Source organism: Macaca thibetana, chromosome 16 (genome assembly GCF_024542745.1).
Source record: "Macaca thibetana thibetana isolate TM-01 chromosome 16, ASM2454274v1, whole genome shotgun sequence".
Lineage (NCBI taxonomy): Eukaryota > Metazoa > Chordata > Mammalia > Primates > Cercopithecidae > Macaca > Macaca thibetana.
Window position 1 is genome coordinate 19,268,343 of NC_065593.1, and position 19,402 is coordinate 19,287,744.

Genomic DNA, 19,402 nt, shown 5'->3' on the forward strand with positions numbered 1-19,402 from the left:
ATACCTGAGGCCCCGGAGCTTGTCAGGGAGCAAGCGGCGCCACCTTCTTGTCTCTGCAGCTGCAGTCCTCGCAAGCCACGGCTGAAGGGGGATGCGTGGACCCCTCCTGCACCTGAGGTTGCAGACTTTGGTCAGGGTCTGCGACCCTGCATTTCCCTCCGCTCCGCTCCTGTGCATTTCCCGTCGCGGTCGCAGGGCGGCGGCCTCGGCTCGTGTCGCCAGGGAGGCGGCCAGTGCCCAGGCGCGGTCTCTCCTCCCTCCGGGCAGCCCCCGCCTACCTTCCCCCGCGTGGGTCGGCCCGGGGTCTGGGGACGCCGGTCCAGGCCGTGGTTCACCGTCCAGGGCCCCAAGGAGCTGCCAGCGTAGAAGTCCATCGGGTAGGGCTGCTGCCAGGAAATGTCCCTCAGAGCCACGGCCGCCTAGGGGAGGGGAGCGGACAATAGCATTCGCCAGTGTTTTTCTGCTCCTGGATTACTGAATTCAGTCCTCACGACGACGGCCTGTGAAGGGCACACTGTCCCCCACCACAGAAGGGAAATGTGTGGTTCGGAGAGGTTCAGGGCCTTGCCTAAGGCTACACAGCTAGGAGGTGACTCCGTTGGAGAAATCGAGACAGTCAGACTCCGGAATCTATGAACATAGCGAAATGCTGCCCACCCACACCACTCCACTGCAGACCTCGCCTTTGAGAACCACGTCTAAAGCCCACTCTCTCCCAGAGCTTCGTGTTACCTCATAGGGTGTCAGCAGAGGCTTGGGGAAGGCTGTGCCCCAGTCAATGGAGAGACGTGGACATGCCACCTGCACCCACCTGGAAAGGGAAGCCAGGTCAGACCCTAGGAAGGGCCTCCTCTGCCAGCAGCATGCTGAAGACCATGACAGTGCCCCAGCACACCCATTCATTAACAGGCTTTATGAATCCTAAAGTAAAGACAGTGACCCACTGCTGTTTGGAATACCGTGTTGTTGCGTGTTTTCTCCTGTTTCCTCTGCCGACAATGAGCTTTCCAGGGCAGCTCACTGGTGATAGTACCCCCAGAACCAAATTTAGTACCTGGTACAGGGCAGGTGTCAGCCACCACTCAAACGCATCTCACAAGGACAAATGTGATGGTGCCATTGCCTGTGAGCCCCAGAGTCCCAAAGCAGGGATGACCCAGTTAGCCCTCCCAGGGAGGTCTCTGTAAACATTAAAATTCCATGGCCATGGAAGCAATTCCTGTTGGCTCCAGCCTTTAAGACGAGATGGGCAAGACCCAGCTTCTAAGTTTGTTTAGCCGATCATAGCCAAGCAGGTAAGGTGGGGGAACTCACACATCCACCTCGGGAAGTAGGCCAAGCTTGCTGGGGAAGATCTCAGAGAGCAGCAGCCTCACGAAGGAAAGGCCCAAGGCTCGGAGTCGAGATTCCAGGTGCTGTTGGGAGAGGGAGACAGGGTGGGGGTCACCTAATCAAGCAGCCAAAGGTGAACCTGTGGCCTACAGGTTTTCCCAGCTGTGTTCCCAGCCACTGCCCTCCTCCAGAGGCTGTCCTGAGCCCACTGACCTCCAGGATCTTAGGACTGCCCTGGCGGCCCAGAGTGCCCAGAATAAGGCCCCAGGACTTAGCGGAGCGGGCGGTGGCTATGGCTTCCTGGCGAGCAGCCCGCATGCGCTGGTGGTCATAGTGCTCTCTGGACAGGACTTTGCTGTACGGGTCATACCTGGAAAAGCAGCAGTCAGGGTCACAGTGCAGCCACTGTGGGGACTACGACTGTGCACACAGCTCCTGACTCAGCCCCGTGGGCTCCTGAACCTTTAGGCCCCACGCAGGTAATTAGGAACAGAGGCAAGAGCGGGGATTGTCATTAGGAAGACCTGTCCCACAGCTGAGCAGACACAAGAGACGGCGGCTTTAGGATCTCAGTGGAAACCCCAGGAGACGGGTAGGCAACAGCAGCCCTGGAGCTAATGCCCAGATCCAGGGCCCGAGTGCCTCAGATCCTTAGGGCTGGTGGCTCAGTGGCCAGGAAATGGGGATGCAGCCCATTGAGGGCCTCGGTGGCGGGAGTCTCACCCCACACTAGCTGGTCAGCCCAGCCCGGCCCAGCTCATACCGGTAAGCGGGGACATTGGGGTTGGCAATCATGACAGACTCCAGATGGAAGCGGCCATCTCCAAGATACCTGCAGGGGTGGAAAGGAGGCTGTGAGTGTGGTTTGGGGCAGCAGAAGAGGCACTCGCTGGCTTAGAAGTCCACAGGGCTGGCGGGGCACGGTGGCGCACGCCTGTAATCCCAGCACTTTGGGAGGCCGAGGCGGGCAGATCACGAGGTCAGGAGATCAAGACCATCCCGGCTAGCAAGGTGAAACCCCGTCTCTACTAAAAATACAAAAAACTTAGCTGGGCATGGTGGCACGCATCTGTAGTCCCAGCTACTGGGGAGGCTGAGGCAGAAGAATCACTTGAACCTGGGAGGCGGAGGCTGCAGTGAGCTGAGATCATACCACTGCACTCCAACCTGGGTGACAGAGCGAGACTCTGTCTCAAAAAAAAAAGTCCAGAGGGCTGAGTTCCCGGCTGGCTGTGCTGTGACTCTGTGTGAACTGGGACAAGCCATCATTTCACCTCTTGGAGCCTTGGTTTTCTCACATGTGAGATGAGGAGTTTGAACTGGATGACTCTATTTACATAATGCAGAATCGAGGAACTGTCCCACCCCAAGCTTCTGGGGAAGAGTGAAGGAGCAGCCCGGCCACGGGGAGGCCACCTGGGGTTCTAGAGATCCTCATTTGGAAGTTGGGGAACAGCTTCTCCTTTACAAGCTCCATACAGATGTGGACAGTAGTGTTCAAGTAACCAACATTTCTGGCACTGTGGAAGACAGTTTTTCACAGACACGGGTGGGAGTGGGGGATGGTTTCAGGATGAAACTGTCCCACCTCAGATCATCAGGCATTAGAATCTCAGAAGGATCATGCAGCCTAGATCCCTCACAGACACAGGTCACGGCAGGGTTTGAGCTACGAGAATCTCACGCCGTGGTGGATCTGACAGGAGTGGCGCTCAGGCGGTCATGCTGGCTGGCCCACCCCTCACCTTCCACTGTGCGGCAGGGTTCCTAACAGGCCATGGGACCAGGGTTGGGGACCTCTGATCGATGCTGTACATGAGGTCGCAGGGCATACAACGGCTACTTTCTGCCCAAACTAGCTCTTGGGCCCAGTTACTGAGTTACAACAATGGCTACCTCATTTTCATTTTGTTGTTGTTGTTTTTTTCAGACAGGGTCTTACTCTGTCATCCAGGCTGAGTGATTCAGTCACGGGTCACTGCAGCCTCGACCTCCCAGGCTCAAGCGATCCTGTCACCTAAGCCTCCTGAGGAGCTGGGACTCCAGGCATGGACACCATACCCAGCCAATTTTCCTTCTTTCCTTTTCCTTTCTCTTTTCTTTTTTGGAGAGAACAGAGTTTCATGATGTTGCCCAGGCTGGTCTCAGACTCCTGGACATATGCAATTCTCCTGCCTTGGCCTCCCAAAGTGTTGGGATTACAGGCGTGAGCCACCGCGCCCGGCCAACAGCTACTGTGTATTGGACTTGTGCCTTCTATGTACCAGGCACAGACTAAGTACCTGAAGTGAATTAGTTCACGCAGTCCTATCTACTCATCCTCCAAGATACGTATAGTATACCTATTTTACAGAAGATACAACTGAGGCTCAGGGATGTTAAGAAACTTGCCTAATATTAAACAGCTAGGAAGCAGTGTATCTGAAGCTCAGCCCCAGGCTGTACCAAGTGTGCCCGTAGACATGCTGTCCCTGACAGTAGCTTCCCAGCCCTGCAGACTCCAGAGTGTGGAAGATAACCTGCCTGTGGCAGCTCCTTCTCTCCCTCTTGGAGACCACACTTCATTCTGATGAATGGCTAACACTCAGGGTGTCCCTCCCTCCAACATACACTTTGAAGCCCCCAAGGGTAGAAACCGAGTGGTGCGGGCACAGGGGGAAAGCAGCTCAGGGAGCAGGGCTGCCAGGTCTGGGCTGGGGAAGGCCCTGATGTGGACCTGTCTAGGGGCAGGGGTGTCAGGCCTGTGGGAACGGCCTCTGAAGTCCCAGACGTGGGACTGAGCCAGGGAGTGCCCCTCCCTCCCAGACATTAGTAAGGAACAGGGCTCCCTTCCCTGGTCCCAGCTGGGGGAGCTGTCGGCTCTCAGGCTGGCTGCATTCACACAACATTAAGCATTTCCATTACCTAAAATAATTAGGCGGCAGGAGACACACTGCTTCTGCTTGTTAGCTGTCCGGATGGTAAATTAATGGGGCTGCAGCCTGGGCGTGCCCATCCATCTTCTCCAATTATATTCCCACCATTTCCAGCCCACCCTCATCCCCCGCATCAGCCCCTCTGACTCCTGCCCCCACCCTGCACAGCTTTCTGGGTGGTGGACTGGGCAATGGAGAAAGCGACAGTAAACCTGAAGTCTGGTCCCTGTTTGGTCCCCACCTTGCAGTGTAACCTTGGGCAGGTAAGGAACATTAGATTTGGTTTCTTTCCTGGATGATGAACCTCAGGCTCCCTCCCAGGATACACTCATGTCTCTAGGATGTACTTGGCCCCCATTTTTAACTTACACAATGGCCTCCACCTCTTCGGGCAGTCGGGGGGATGTGCAGCCCAGAATCTCTCCAGGGGACAGGGGCTTGCACTGTGGGACACTCACACGGTACTCAGCTTTCAGCTCCTGGGCGGCTGCCTGTAGGAATGACGAGGGAAGGGAAGCCAGTGGCTGGGGCAGGAGAGCCAGGGCTGAGAAACAGCCTGGAGCACCTGGGGATCCAGCAACAGCCAGAGAGCGGCTGCTGTCCACCCTGCGGGAGGCCGAGGATCCTCGTTCCACTCACCTGCAAGGTCGACACAAACTGAATGGTGCTGACCAGGGCAAGGGCAGTGGCTGGGGGAAAGGTGAGGCGGAGAGAGTCCAGGAGGTGGGTAGTGTCTATCCGGATGTCCACAAAGACGTACAGCACCCGGAAGTCTTGGGCCGAGGTGTCCATGGGAACTGCGGGAGGGAGGAGTTCAGGGGCTGTTTGGGAGGCAGGAGCAGCAGAGGGCCCGGCCCAGGCTCAGGTCTCTGAGCAACCAGGCCCAGTGGTTTCAGCCTGGGGGTAAAAGGGCAGGGTAGGAGAAGAGGGGGTCACGGGTCCCCAAGAAATGCCTTCTCAATCGGACTTCTCTGTCACCCGGCCAGGGCCTGGCCTGCTCTACGACCAGCAGTCTTTCAAACACCCGCATCTGGGACAGAGCACAGTTGCCAAGGCAACCAAATCCAAAGGAAAGATGTACCTGCAGAGCAGGCAGGCAGAGGCCACCCCAGAAACCAGGAGGGACCTCGTGTCTCCAAGCAGGACAAGAAGCCACTGCCGTGGGGAAGACGAGTGTGCAGCCTGCCCCCCTGCCAGCCCCGCCACTGTCCAGGTGTCCTGGTCCCGCCATACCCAGGCAACTGTGGCCATAGTGCACCAAGAAGTCAGCTCCCAGGGCCCTCGCCGTGAAGTCATCCACACAGCAAGCCCCATAGGTCACGTCACCCATCACCATCACTTCAGCCTCCGTGAACCTGTGGGGGGGGCGGACAGTGGGACAGGGACACAGGGAGTGGGGTGGGAGAGACCCAATGCTGGGAGGGTGTCTCAGGGCCCAGCTCCTCTCTCCCTACTTCTCCAGTTCCTTGGGTTGGCAGCTGCCACTTCTGCCAACAAAGAGTAGGAGGGGCACAGCTGCCACCTCCCCCAGCCTGGCAACCGCTCCTGGAACTGTTGCTGCACGAGGACCCTCATTCCTCTGCCCAGGCTTAGGCTGCAGGAGGGACCCCAACCCTCAGTCCGGCACACATGGGGTCAAAACACAGATGTCCCCTGCCCTGACTCACCCACCCAGAGCAGTGAGCACGCACATACACGCAAAGGTCCTCACTCTCACGCTGAGGCTGCGGTGGGCGTAGGTGTGGCTGTATGGATACACACAGCCCCCATCTCGCCTGGACCCCCACTCCCTCCCCACCACAGGCAGGGCCCCCACTCCCTCCCCACCACAAGACCCCACTTCCTCCCCACCACAGGCAGGGCCCCCACTCCCTCCCCACCACAGGACCCCCACTCCCTCCCCACCATAGACAGGGCCCTCTCGCCTGGACCCCCACTCCCTCCCCACCATAGACAGGGCCCTCTCGCCTGGACCCCCACTCCCTCCCCACCACAGGCAGGACCCTTGGTGCCCAGGATGGGGGACCCAGGCACAGGTCCCCCACAGCACATGGCGCCACCTACATGCCTCCTGCCTCAGGAAGAGGAGGCTCTGGCCAGAACACTGCGGTGGGATCTGCTGCCAGGCCAGAATCACTGGGGGAGGGGGTGGGTGGGGAAGATGTGGGTGGGGAAGACCCTGTACCCCTAAACTCACCCTAGGAATGGAGGAGAAACCCCTCTTCCTTGGAAGAGACTCACACTTGGGGTGTGGAGCCTGGCTCAGTGACTGGGGTCCCCCCATCTTTCCCCTGGGGGTGTGGCAGTGGAAGAGTTGAGCTCCTGCTAGTCACCCCCTCCTCCACCCCCTTCCCCAAATCAGGCTGTGCCCAGAAGCAGATTATTCAGCTCCTTAGAATGCAGCCCAAGCATCTGAGTCAGCCAGAGCACTTAATTTTTTATAGATTAAAATGTATGCAAATTGGCCTGAGCCCCAGAGAGCATCCCCAAGGGGCAAGAGGGTAGGAGCAGGGAAGTGAGTTGTGGTAACAGGATGGTGGGGGGAAGGAGGCAGCAGGGGAAGGGGAGGGGGCAACAGGGGAGGGGGAGGGGGAGCAGAGGAGGGGCAACAGGGGAGGGGGAAGGGGCAACAAGGGAGGCAGGGGGGGAACAGGGGAGGGGGGAGCAGGGGAGGGGGATGGGGCAGCAGGGGAGGGGTATGGGGGAGCAGGGGAGGGGAAGGGGGAACAGGGGAGGGGAAGGGGGAACAGGGGAGGGGGAAGGGGCAACAGGGGAGGGGGAGGAAGCAGGAGGGGAGGCAGAGGGGGGAGATAGGGAGGGGGCAAGAGGGAAGGGGGAGGGAGAACAGGGGAGGGGATGGGGAGCAGGGGAGGGAGGGGGATGGGGCAGCAGGGGAGTGGGAGGTTCCCAGCATGGGATGACGTCCCCTTTCTTCCTTGCCCTCCCCTGTTCCTGTGCTGGTTCCAGATGGCTAAGCTCTCACCCTCCCCACCAAGGATGGCTCATTGTATTGCAGAAACTTAGAGTGACAGGGGTAGGATGTAGAGGAACTGAATACCTTCTCCCAGACACTCCGTGCTCCAAACCCATCCTTGCTCTACTTCCCCAAATGTGCCCGAGGAAAAGGTGCCCCCGCCGCCCCCACCGGCAGACCTCTCACTGACCACTCAGCACATTTCAGGGGCGGCTTGGAGAATTCTCAGGTTCCTCCCTGGGTCCTACCACCTGCTCTGGGTGCAGCTTTGAAGACGCTGGGATTGGTTTCTTTCTCTGTCCCAAATGTTTAGGAAGGAGAGATTTGCAGGGACACGCAGGGCCTCAGCAAGCTGGAGATTTGTTTCGGGTTTTCCCTTAGTGTGTGCGTGGTTGTGGGAGGGAAAGGGGGACGGCGGAGGTCCAGAAGGAAAAAATGCCCGCCACCAGGGCATTAACCACCCGGGTAATGAGCATAGGGGGTGGGAGCAGCCTGGCTCAGCCTCCTCTCCAGGGTCCCAAGCCTCACCTTTCCAAGATATCCACAATGGTACAGGCAAAGAGGAGGAGGCCTTCCGGCATTTGCAAGGCCACTGCGAGACAGAGCAAAGACGTGAGAGGTGGAGGGCTAGGAAGGGGCTGCAAGGGGGACGCTGTCCCATCCGGGCCAGGCAGCCCCTCCACCCCCACCCCAGGTCAATGATCACGGGCTCACCCTTCTTGGCCTGGGCTTGTTGGATCCTCCAGATGGTCTTGGGGATCTCAAAGTTGTAGTTGGAAGGCAGGACCTGGATTGCTGCCTGCAGCTGGGAGTTCTTCAGGATCTCAGGGGGGATCTGATTGGCCACGCGGCCCCGAGGGGCCCGAACTAGAATGGATATAAGGCCTGAGCTGGTGTCTGTCTTTGGCCGCAGCCAGACTGAGGTGGAATAGGGACCCCTTTTCAGGGTCTGTCGGTGCCCCCACTCAAGCATAGAAATAAAAAATTTTGAGTCATCTCAAGAAAAGTCCCAGGCATCTTAGCTAGCCTTATAACCAGCAATTAGGGAAGTCAGTAACTTGCTAAACAAGAAGATAATAAACAACAGTCACTCAAGTCAGAGTCATGAGATGTCTGGTTCCCCATAGGAACTAAAGATAACATCTTGACATATAGCCCTAAGTTGTTTTTCGGAAACCAGGACCCCCCCACCAGATGAAAAATGCCAACTAATTGCTGTCATGTAAGACCTAAGACAGACTGAAGCCAGAAAGTAGGTAAGAAATTTCCAGAAATTCCCCAGCCCTTAATTCACTTTAAAGAACCCCTGCAGCCCAGCCTTTAAAAACCCTTTGTGGCCGGCACCGCAGCTCACGCCTGGAATCCCAAAGTGCTGGGAGACTGAGGCGGGCAGATCACGAGGTCAGGAGATCGAGACCATCCTGACTAGCAAGGTGAAACCCCGTCTCTACCAAACATACAAAAACTTGGCCGGGCATGGTGGCGGGCGCCTGTAATCCCAGCTACTCTGGAGGCTGAGGCAGGAGAAATGGCGTGAACCCGGGAGGCGGAGCTTGCAGTGAGCCAGGACTGCGCCACTGCACTCCAGCCTGGGCAACAGAGCGAGACTCCGTCTCTAAATAAATAAATAAATAAATAAATAAATAAAATTTAAAAAATAAAAACCCTTTGCTTGCAAGCCATCAGGGAGTTTAGGTCTTAAGCCTCAGCTGCCCAGTCTCCCTGCTTGGCGTCTTACAATAAATGCTTGTTCTCTCCCTGCAAATCTCAATGTCAGTGTTTGGCTTTGCTTTGTGAGGACAGGGAGACCCAAGTTGAGTTCAGTAACAAGACCCAGCTAAGCTGTTAACTCCACCGAGTTTAAGGGCCAGATCCAGACACCAAGGGGGTTGGCCCAGCTTTCGTTCTCACTGAATTCATCCCGAAGGTAGAGACAATTCATTAAGCCAGAAGGTAACCGGTATAATTTCCATGTTGTGAAATTACTGGGAATGGAAGACTTGAGCCCATGAATAGAATATGGCTCACCTTCTTCCTCAGGAGAGTAGAGGTGACACCAGGGGTCTAAGGAGCAAAGAATGAGTCTGAGTCCACATACTGCTCCTTGATAGAGAACAGCCCTGCGGGCCGGGCGCGGTGGCTCACGCCTGTAATCCCAGCACTTTGGGAGGCCAAGACGGGCGGATCACGAGGTCAGGAGATCGAGACCATCCTGACTAACACGGTGAAACCCCGTCTCTACTAAAAATACAAAAATTAGCCGGGCGCGGTGGCGGGCGCCTGTAGTCCCAGCTACTCGGGAGGCTGAGGCAGGAGAATGGCGTGAACCCGGGAAGGCGGAGCTTGCAGTGAGTGGAGATCGCGCCACTGCACTCCAGTCTGGGCGACAGAGCGAGACTCCGTCTCAAAAAAAATAATAATAATAAAAAAAAAAAAAAAGAGAACAGCCCTGCGGAAAACCCAAGAGTCAGTCTAGCCAGCCCAGCCACCCTGGGAGAATGTCTCCTCACTCCCACCTCCTGAGGATGCCTTGAAGGTTTGAGCTTCTAGATATGAGGTCTATAAGCAAACCATTAAACATGAATACTAACTTAAAAGACTGCCCTCCTTACTCCGAATCCCACTGACTATGGCCACACTGGTTAATTCTTTCACACTTACCTCTCCTCATTTAAAAGGGAAATAAACATCATACACTGACTTAGTTGTCCCATTGCTCCTCCTTACTCTTAAGCCAGGAAAGATGGGAAGAACACTTGAGTCAGGGTGGTGGACGTACCAGTAAGGACAGAAAAGTGACCTTGTCCCTTAGGGACCAGTAGTCTAGCAAAGACAGGTTTACACATAATTACAACTCCTGGAGTAAAGGGGAAACCGTAGCGCTTAGCAAGACTGCAGCCCTTACTCTGGTCTCACCCTGTTCCCCACAATTCAGCTTATTATTTTTTAAGGCAGGGTCTCACTCCATCACCCAGGCTGGAGCGCAGGGGCGCAGTCATGGTCCACTGCGGCCTTGACCTCCTGGGCTCAAACGATAATCCTCCCACCTCAGCCTCCCCAGTAGCTAGGACTACAGGCACTGCCAAGACGCACAGCTTTTCCTTTTTTTTTAGGCAGAATCTCACTCTGTCCGCCAGGCTGGAGTGCAGTGGCACCATCTCATCTCACCGCAACCTCAGCCTCCCGGGCTCAAGCAATTCTCCTGCCTCAGCCTCCCAAGTAGCTGGGATTACAGGCATGCACCACCACGCCTGGCTAATTTTTGTATTTTTAGTAGAGACAGGGTTTCAACATGTTGGCCAGGCTGGTCTTGAACTCCTGACATCAGGTGATCCGCCCACCTCTGCCTCCCAGAGTGCTGGGATTACAGGTGTGAGCCACCTCGCCCAGCCACACACAGCTATTTTTTAATTTTTTTGTGCATACAGGGTCCCCCTATCTTGCCCAGCCTGGTGTGGAATTCCTGGGCTCACACAATCCTCCTCAGCCTCCCAAAGTGCTCAGACTAAAGGTGTAAGCCACTATGCCCTGCCCCCACATTAAGCTTAGTTCAACCCCGATATCTCTTTAGGAGCCAGTCTGAGGATACGAAAAGGCAAGAAATTAACTTATTCAACGAATATGTATCGAGACTGTACTGTGTGCCACAACTTCTGCTAGGGCCCCACACTATGATAGGAGGGATCCGCCCAGATTTGAGGCTTCACCCACCGTGTGGGCGGCGGTGGGGATGGTTCAGTGGAGATCTAGTCTGGCAGGCTGGGACCCTGAGACCAGATTTGAACGTTACCACTGCTATGGTTTTTGGTCAGTTGTTTCGAAAGCCTTGGACAATCAGCCTAGGCTTCCTAGGCCCATCACAGATCCTCCTCTGACAGGTCCCTAGTGGTCGTTGGGGTGTAGGAGCTGCTAACATTAGCCCTTCAATGTGTCCCAGGGGCCAGGAGGCACCTCCTCCTTCATCACAAAGCTATGATATGTTTACATTAACATTCCCCCAGTAGACTGAGATCTCTGATCCCAGTACCTGCACTCAGCGCAGGCCTGGCATTCGGTGGGCGCCTAGTTAATGCCTGGCGAATGAAACCTTGTGCCTCTTCCCTGAAAGCATTCCCTGAGGGAGCACTCGTAAGACGCCAGCTGCAACGGGCCTGGCCCCTTCCCTCCCCGTCGAGTCCGTTTTATCCGTCAATCTTCCTGCGTCCGTCTGCCCGCTAAGGCAAGGCTGTAGTTTCCGATTTGAGGATTCAGGGCTGCTCTCGGTCGCGCCCTAAAGCTGCAAAAGACTGGTACCCCTGGGCTCCGGTTGACAGCGACCCCCAGCTGGTGACAGCGGCCCAAGGCGACTAACAGCGGGATCTAGAGAAGAAAGACGCTGCCGCCGTTAAAGGGGGTCGGTCCTATCCCTAACTTGGGGGCCCCGCCCCGAGATGCGAGGTCTGGAGGGCGCAGCGTTGCAGCACCCACCTCTGCCAGGGCCGTTTCGGCCGCCCTGCTCCGCTTCCCGGAACACAACCAGCGCCGCCATCACTTGCCTGCGCACGTGGTACTAAAAAGACAGCGCTGGAAGAACGCGGAGAGCGCAGACATTGCGATCGATCGCCGATCGGTCAGCGGGGGGCGGGGATACCCGCTGGGCGGGGCCATAAAGGAGGAGATAGGAGCGGGGCTATACGGAGTTCCACCCCAGCCCAGAAGGCCGGGACTCGGGATTCCCTGGTGGTCCCCGACCACTGCAGTTGCCCTCTCCCTGCGACTCAGTCTCCCACTCCTCTCCCCCCCGGCCGTGCACGAGCCTGCCACTCCCGCACCAGAGCTCTCCTATGTGCTAACTCCCTGCACGAGCTTTGCAGGCCGAGTCTTGTGAAGGGGGACACCCACCAGATCTTCCTTCACACCCCCTGCCAGTCTCCCCCCTCCTGGTAAGCAGTGGCCGGTCACCCGACCGCCGTGTGGGGCCACGTTCCCTACCTAGGGGGACCCCACTGTCCGGCAGGACAGAACTCAGGGACCACCAGCCCAACTGCAAGTTGAGAGTCTTGGTGCAGGTTTCTGGATCGTCCTTATCACCTTAAAAAAATTTTTTTTTTGGCCGGGCGCGGTGGCTCAAGCCTGTAATCCCAGCACTTTGGGAGGCCGAGACGGGCGGATCACGAGGTCAGGAGATCGAGACCATCCTGGCTAACACGGTGAAACCCCGTCTCTACTAAAAAATACAAAAAACTAGCCGGGCGAGGTGGCGGGCGCCTGTAGTCCCAGCTACTCGGGAGGCTGAGCCAGGAGAATGGCGTGAACCCGGGGGTGGAGCTTGCAGTGAGCTGAGATCTGGCTACTGCACTCCAGCCTGGGCGACAGAGCGAGACTCCATCTCAAAAAAAAAAAAAAAAAAAAAAATTTTTTTTTTTTTTTGAGACAGGATCTTGGTCTGTCGCCCAGGCTGGAGTGCAGTGGTGCTATCATTGTTCACAGCAGTCTCAATCTTATGGGCTCAGGCCATCTTCCTGCCTCAGCCCCCTGAGTACACAGGACCACAAGCGTACGTTCAGTTAAGTTTTTTGTTTTTTGTTTTTAATAGAGATAAGGTTTCACTGTTTTGCCCAGGCTGGTCTTGAACCTCTGGACTCAAGCAATCCTCCCACTTTGGCCTCCCAAAGTGCTGGGATTACAGATGTGAGCCACTGCACCCAGCCCTTATCACCTTTAGAATCCACCGTGTAGGCCGGGCGCGGTGGCTCAAGCCTGTAATCCCAGCACTTTGGGAGGCCGAGACGGGCGGATCACAAGGTCATTAGATCGAGACCATCCTGGCGAACACGGTGAAACCCTGTCTCTACTGAAAAAATACAAAAAACTAGCCGGGCGAGGTGGCGGGCGCCTGTAGTCCCAGCTACTCAGGAGGCTGGGGCAGGAGAATGGAGTAATCCCGGGAGGTGGAGCTTGCAGTGAGCTGAGATCCCGCCACTGCACTCCAGCCTGGGCAACAGAGGGAGACTCCGTCTCAAAAAAGAAAAAAAAAAAAAAAGAATCCACCGTGTAGACCCTGTAGAAGGTTCACATGGACGAAACTGCACCTTTGGGGAAAGCCCACAGCCTGAGGGTGCTTTCCTGAGAGGGTGGGCAGTCGAGGACTGTGATGTCTAACCCTTCTGGACCCTGGCCAACCTTTGCCCTGCCCCTCAGGGCTAGTCTTTCTCCTGATCACTGACAGAGCCCAAGAGACCCCAAAGAGAAGACAGCCAGTGAAACGGCTTTGACCTTTGGAAGAGCAAAGTACCTGCAGGACTGGCCCTCAGCAGACTGCCCTGCAGAACAATGGTCTGTCAGGGCTGACGGTCTACCCAGTCAGTCCCCTGGCGTCCTCCTCTTCTGTCTGTGGTGGTGCTGTGAGCACAGCTAGCCCTTTAAGTCAGCTCTGTGGCCTTGGGCTCCCCCAGAGGCCCTCCCTGCTTGGAAACCCCTAATTAAGGTGCAGGGAGAAGTGAAAACAAGCAGCCAGAGACAGGCCCTGCCTGGGATGCTGCCCAGGGAGGAGAAATGGCCGGGCAGGCGGGGAGTGATCACCAAGGGTCAGTGCTCTGCCCCTCAGGCCATCAGCACTCTTAGGACAGGTAGCTGTAGACAGAAACATGACCACTGTGGGTCCCAGGAACACTCCCCTCCACTCGACAAGCGTCCAGACTGGACCTTCCCATCTCCCCTCAACTTCTTCGGATCCCCAGGGTGCAAGATCTAAATTCCAGGAGCTCACTCAGCCCCTCCTTTCTCAGGACTCCACTGCCCAGCCTGTGGACAGCCTTAGCTCTGGCTGCAGCATCGAGTTTCAAAGGGAAAGGATTGGCTCCAGCTGAGCAATGGCTTCTCCCTAGCAGGCGCCATATCCCTTGGGACCTTTCCCTCATCAGAGGTGAGGCCTGTGGATGGCAAAGGTCCCATCCTCTTGTAACATCACCCCGCATCCACTGTGCCTAATGAACTGCTCTGGCACCCATTAGGAAGCCAGATGATGCCTAGGAGAACTGGACGTGAAGAACAGATGTGAGAATGCTTCCTCAAGACCCCGTAGTGCAGGACATTGGGGGCTGCCATTCAGCTTGGGCCGAGGACACCTCCATCTGTCTGTGGGGGTCTCCCTGCCTGAGTTACTCAGCAGTCTGAGTAATTACTGCCTGACAAGAAGGCGGGCACAGCGCACCCCCACATTACACCACAACACCCGCCTTCACTCGTCCCCACCCCCTGGCTGGACTCCAAGGCAGCACCCAGCCCTCCTGAGGCCTGAAATAACTCTGCTTCTCACACTCACGCCCAGCCCCAGCCAACTTTTCCTAAGATGCTAGAGTTTGTGGGCTAGGGGGTCATGGGGAGGCGGCTTGGGGAGGTGGAAGGAGGATTATCCCACATTCAGTCCCTGAGTCAGGCCCACACTTTATCGCTGATCTGTGATGTGACGTTGAGCAAGTTGTTCATCCTCTCTGGGCCTCGGTGTACTGACAGAGGACCTCTCAAGCCCCCAGTGTCAGGGCTCAGGCAGGCAGTGGGGTCAGCACTGCCGTGCAGCTGGTGGCTAAGAGAAGGAATGCCTCACCTTCTGTTCCTACCCCAAGAAGGACCAATCCTTTTTCGTTGTTTTTAACTGCTTCTGTGGCCATGGGCAGTGTGCCCAGAGTAGCAGCCATCAATCTTTTTTTATCTTTAAACATTTTTTTGAAATAGATATGGAGTCTAACTATGTTGCCCAGGCTGCTCTCGAACTCCTGGCCTCAGGCAATCCTCCCACCCCAGCCTTCCAAAGTGGTGAGATGATAGGTGTGAGCCCATGGTCCTCAGGAAGGACCAATCTTATTCATCTTCAGAACAAGGTTACTTCTCACCTTCAAGCATCTGCATGGAATGCCCTTCCCCCTTCTCAATGTGGTGAACTCAGCTCTCAAGACCTAACTCCAAGGGCACCTCTTCTGTGACTGTTTCCTGATTATCCCATAGTCCGTGGCAGAGCTAGCAGAGCCCTTTCTCAGTCTTTGTGACTTCTGTCAAACTCTAAGATGGTTTGTGGGTCTTTCTTCTCCCACGACACCTGAAGCTTCTGGAAGCCCAAGCCCAGAGCCTTAGCTCAAATCTGAAGCTTCAGTGCCACCAAATGCATGTTTGAGTGAATACGTCAGACTGGCCTTCTTTTTTTTTGTTTGTTTTGTTTTGGTTTTTTTTGAGACAGAGTCTCGCTCTGTTGCCCAGGCAGGAGTGCAATGGTGTGATCTTGGCTCACTGCAACTTCCATCTCCTGGGTTCAAGAGATTCTCCTATAGCCTCCCAAGTAACTGGAATTACAGGTGCGTGCCACCACACTTGGCTAATTTTTGTATTTTTAATAGAGACAGGGTTTCACCCTGGCCAAGCTGGTCTTGAACTCCTGACCTCAAGTGATCTGCTCAGCTTGGCCTCCCAAAGTGCTGGGATTACAGGTGTGAGCCACTGCGCCCAGCCTGAACTTTTTTTTTTTTTTGAGATAGAGTCTCGCTCTGTTACCCAGGCTGGAATGCGGTGGCACGATCTCAGCTCACTGCAACCTCTGCCTCCCGGGTTCAAGCGATTCTCCTGCCTCAGCCTCCCGAGTAGCTGAGCCTACAGATGCATGCCACCATACCCAGCTAATTGTTGTATTTTTAGTAGAGACCGGGTTTCACCATGCTGTCCAGGCTGGTCTCAAACTCCTGACCTCGTGATCTGCCTGCCTCCACCTCCCAAAGTGCTAGGATTACAGGTGTGAGCCACCGTGCCCAGCCCTGACCTTTTTGACCTTCCTATCATGTCACCTTTTCCTACAAGGAGGGATTCAATTGGATTTCTGCTTGGATGTCACCTGCTCAGAGCAACTTTCCTTCACTGCCACCCCTACCCCTGTGTCAGCTTCAGAATAATATTCTGCTTGTTTTCTTCTAAGCACCATCTTCCCATCTTCTCTGGACTTTCCTCATTTGGTCCCTATTAAAATGGAAACTCGGCCGGGCGCGGTGGCTCACGTCTGTAATCTCACCACTTTGGGAGGCCCAGGCGGGCGGATCACGAGGTCAGGGGATCGAGACCATCCTGGCTAACGCAGGGAAACCCCGTCTCTACTCAAAATACAAAAAATTAGCCGGGCGTGGTGGCGGGCGCCTGTAACCCCAGCTACTTGGGAGGCGGAGGCAGGAGAATGGCGTGAACCCGGGAGGCAGAGCTTGCAGTGAGCTGAAATCCGGCCACTGCACTCCAGCCTTGGCGACAGAGCAAGACTCCGTCTCAAAAAAAAAAAAAAAAAGGAAACTCCTTGAGGACAGGGCAAAGACAAGCCTTTTTCGTCTGCTGAATTTTTAGCCACAGCAGTGCCCCACGCATGCTGAGCCTTCGGTGAATGTGTGTTGAATGAGAGCCTTGGTCCATCCACTTTTCCTTCCCTTCGAATCCCTCTGATCTCAGGCCAGCAGAGGGTGCCGCCTCCACCCAGGATCTCGCCTGGCCCGAACCTTCTCTTCCCTCAGCCCAACAGGCCCCTGCGGGACCCGCTTTCCAAGGGGCGTCTCCTCTATTTTCCGCGAACCCCTGGAGGGGTCTGTGTGGACCAAGGGAGATCAGAGACCTCCCCCCCCCCCCCGACCCAGGCGGAGACAGCCCACCCGAGCCCGCACGGGTCCTTCCTTCTCCCTGGAATTTGCAGCTGACTCTTCCCGAATGGCTTGCTCCTCTCCTCTCCCCACAAAAGAACAGTGTCCTGGGACTCGGGGTGCGGGGCAGCCGGGTTCGCTGGAGCTGCTCAGTGCGGGGAAGAGCCGTCGAGACTGGGAGAAGGGGCGCTGGCCAGGGAGGAGACGGGGCAGGGAGCGCACTCGCGATCCAGACTCTGGGCGGTCCTCGCGTCCCAGCCGCCTCTCCCGATGACCTCCAGCCGCGAAGGGCGAGCGGGCGGGGGCTGGGCTGCGGGTTCGGGCTCCGGGAGGCCTGCGGGGCCGGGGAGGGGCGTGGAGTGGCCCGAGGACCGGCTTGGGGACTGGGGCAGGTGCCTGGACGGACGCCGGCCGAGGATCTTCCCCGGGGGCGGGTGCAGTGAAAACACCTTGGGAGGCGGCGCCGCGCGGCTGAGCGCTGCTGCCCTGGGAATAGGACGGCGCTCGGCACTGCGAGCTGAGAGCACTTTCATAAATTTTGTATGGGAGGCGCTCCGTGAGCGGGGGCGGGGAGCGGAGCGAGAGGGAGGGAGCTAGCGAGCAAAGGAGGGAGGGAGGAGGAGAGGAGGGGGAAGCCGGGGTGGGGGGGAGGAAGGGAGGCGCCCCGCTCCGCCGATCGCTCGGTCCTGCAAACGCGCGCCGGGCGCTTTCCCCGGAGCTCGGCGGTGCGTGCGAGCGCCCTTTTGCAGCAGCCGCGGCGGCGGTGGTCCGAGGGGGCGGAGAGGAGGGGGCTGCGACCGGCCGGCCAGGGGGCGGCGTCCCCCCTCAAAACCGCCTGCAAAGTGCTCCGGGTGGCAGAAGCAGGCCGCCGGCTCCGCGGAGCAAGCCGCTCGCCCCGGGGCTGAGCAAGCGCGCGGGGCTACCGGGCAGCACCACGGTTGCTTGCGGGCGCCGGTGTCCTCGGCGCGGGGCTGGAGCTCACCATGCCCCTGAGGGGCCGGGCCACCGGGCACGAGCGGATCCCCGGCTTGCCCCCGCCTCAACGCGCTCGGATTAGCTGCAGCTGGCGCCCAGGGATTTGAATCTGGACCCCGGGAGGGAGTGCGCCTAGGCCGACCTCGGAGCGGCGGCCCCGTAGCCAACATGCTTCGCAAAGGTGAGTTGGAGCCGCAGGGGCAAGTTGAAGTTGAATGCGCTCAGGAAAGAGCCGTGAGCCCTGGAGCCGCCCGGCGCTGGGGCTCCCGATCCGGGAAGTAGCCCCCGGCGGGCTGGTGGGTTTTGCCGGGCGCACCCGCCGAGGGGCTGCTGCTGGGGCTCAGCTCCCGTCGGTGGCCAGTTGTGAGACACGGGGTTTGCTCCATGGATCGAGTGGCCAGGCCTAGAGATCAGGCCCGGAGGGGTCAGTCGGAGACCAGAGTGAGCGGCCGGTGGTGGAAAGGGAGCCGGCCTCCTGGGACCTTTGCTTTGCTGTGATAAAGTTTTGCACTTGCAGGCTCCATCCCCTGCGCGGGCACACGCCCTTGCTTCTGCCGCTTTGTGGAGGCCGAGTCCGCACGGCGCTCCTGTGCAGCCAGCGGTCAGTGACCGCGCGGCCCGGGCGCTCCCCGCGCGCCCTAGCTCCCCAGACGAGGCCCGGACGCGGACGTCTTCTCTGCAGTCCTGCTCTGATCCCCAGGGATGGGCTCTGGGCACCCAGCTGCTGAGGGTGGGGAGCAGCCAGCGCCTGATGTCCAGTTCCTCAAACTTTCCTTATGCTGGGAGTGGAGGGACGCGAAGGCCGTGCCGCCAGTGTGCGCGACCGGTGCCCAGCTCAACTTGAGGACAGCTGGCTTCGCGACCACCTTAGCTAGACGCCCCGGCAGCCTGGCCCAGTACCGAGCGCGGCAAAGTTGGTGCGGGCACCGGGGAAGTCCCGCCGCGGCCCCACGTGGTTGCCACGCTGGGCGCCGTCCCCCGGGCCCTGGGAGGGCAGTGATCACGCCGGGAGCCCACGGGCCCCGCCACCAGCTGTTCCAGCCTCTGCGTCTGCCTCTCTCCCCTCCCAGGTCCGAGCGGGCTGTGGCGCCCCGCCGGGATCTCCCCGCGCCTGGCCCGGCCGGGAGGCTGAGAAGCCGCGGGGCCTGCGGTTGGCTGCCCCGGCCCTGCGGGAGCCGGCTGAGGCGGGAGCTCAGGTAGCGGAGGGGCCTGATCCCTGCGCTCCGCGCTCCAGCCTTAATCCGCCCCTGTTTCCATGGCAACAGACCGAGGTGTCGTAAGCACAGGATTCTGACCTCACAGCAGGATGGGGAAGGAGAAAACGCGCACGGGGAGGGGGTGGAGGTGGGGGAGGTAGGGGAGGTGGGGGAGGGGGGGAAGCGAAGCCCTAAGATGGGCGGAGAGAAGCAGATGTGGAGGTGATGGCGGAGACCCAGATATAAGCAGGTCAGACAGGTGGGTGGAGGAACCACGCCTTTGGTGGGGCGGTAAAGGCCGTTTGGTGGTCGCAGCTTGGGCGGACCGAGGAAGCTGAGTTGCCCCGTCGTCTTGGAAGAGTCACAAACTTG

General features: G+C 57.8%; 3 protein-coding genes across 4 annotated transcripts in view; 1 reads left to right on the forward strand and 2 right to left on the reverse strand.

Annotated features, from left to right (window-relative positions):
* Nucleotides 1–19,402, reverse strand: part of OVCA2 (OVCA2 serine hydrolase domain containing) — a 219,978-nt gene that overhangs the window by 1,542 nt on the left and 199,034 nt on the right. The gene's annotated exons all lie outside the window — the stretch shown is intronic.
* DPH1 (diphthamide biosynthesis 1) lies at nt 5–11,973 on the reverse strand. Of its 2 annotated transcripts, XM_050763566.1 has the most exons (12): nt 11,689–11,973; nt 7,936–8,088; nt 7,750–7,813; nt 5,481–5,602; nt 4,887–5,044; nt 4,617–4,738; nt 2,096–2,164; nt 1,546–1,702; nt 1,315–1,415; nt 733–811; nt 279–419; nt 5–112 (listed from the first exon to the last, which is right to left on the reverse strand). In XM_050763566.1, exons 1-12 carry the CDS (start codon nt 11,747–11,749, stop codon nt 23–25), a joined length of 1,317 nt encoding a protein of 438 aa, XP_050619523.1. In that variant the 5' UTR covers nt 11,750–11,973; the 3' UTR covers nt 5–22. The 2 variants fall into 2 exon arrangements, with proteins under 2 accessions (XP_050619523.1, XP_050619522.1); XM_050763565.1 differs by lacking the exon at nt 11,689–11,973 and having other exon boundaries at nt 7,936–8,209.
* The window catches only part of RTN4RL1 (reticulon 4 receptor like 1), a 96,935-nt gene continuing 95,373 nt past the window's right edge, over nt 17,841–19,402 (forward strand). The window contains exon 1 of the mRNA XM_050763567.1: nt 17,841–18,015. Within this exon, the coding sequence (XP_050619524.1) occupies nt 18,003–18,015 (13 nt within the window). The 5' untranslated portion in view covers nt 17,841–18,002. The remainder of the gene's footprint in view (nt 18,016–19,402) is intronic.

Bases quoted from the DNA above. Each gene is read 5' to 3' on its own strand.
- DPH1 (XM_050763565.1), bottom strand. From the start codon at position 8,194: ATGCTTGAGTGGGGGCACCGACAGACCCTGAAAAGGGGTCCCTATTCC. The intron at 5,603-7,749 runs GTGAGGCTTGGG...CCCCCCCCACAG, and splicing joins ATTGTGGATATCTTGGAAAG to GTTCACGGAGGCTGAAGTGA. The intron at 113-278 runs GTAGGCGGGGGC...CTGCAACCTCAG, and splicing joins GCCGACCCACGCGGGGGAAG to GTGCAGGAGGGGTCCACGCA.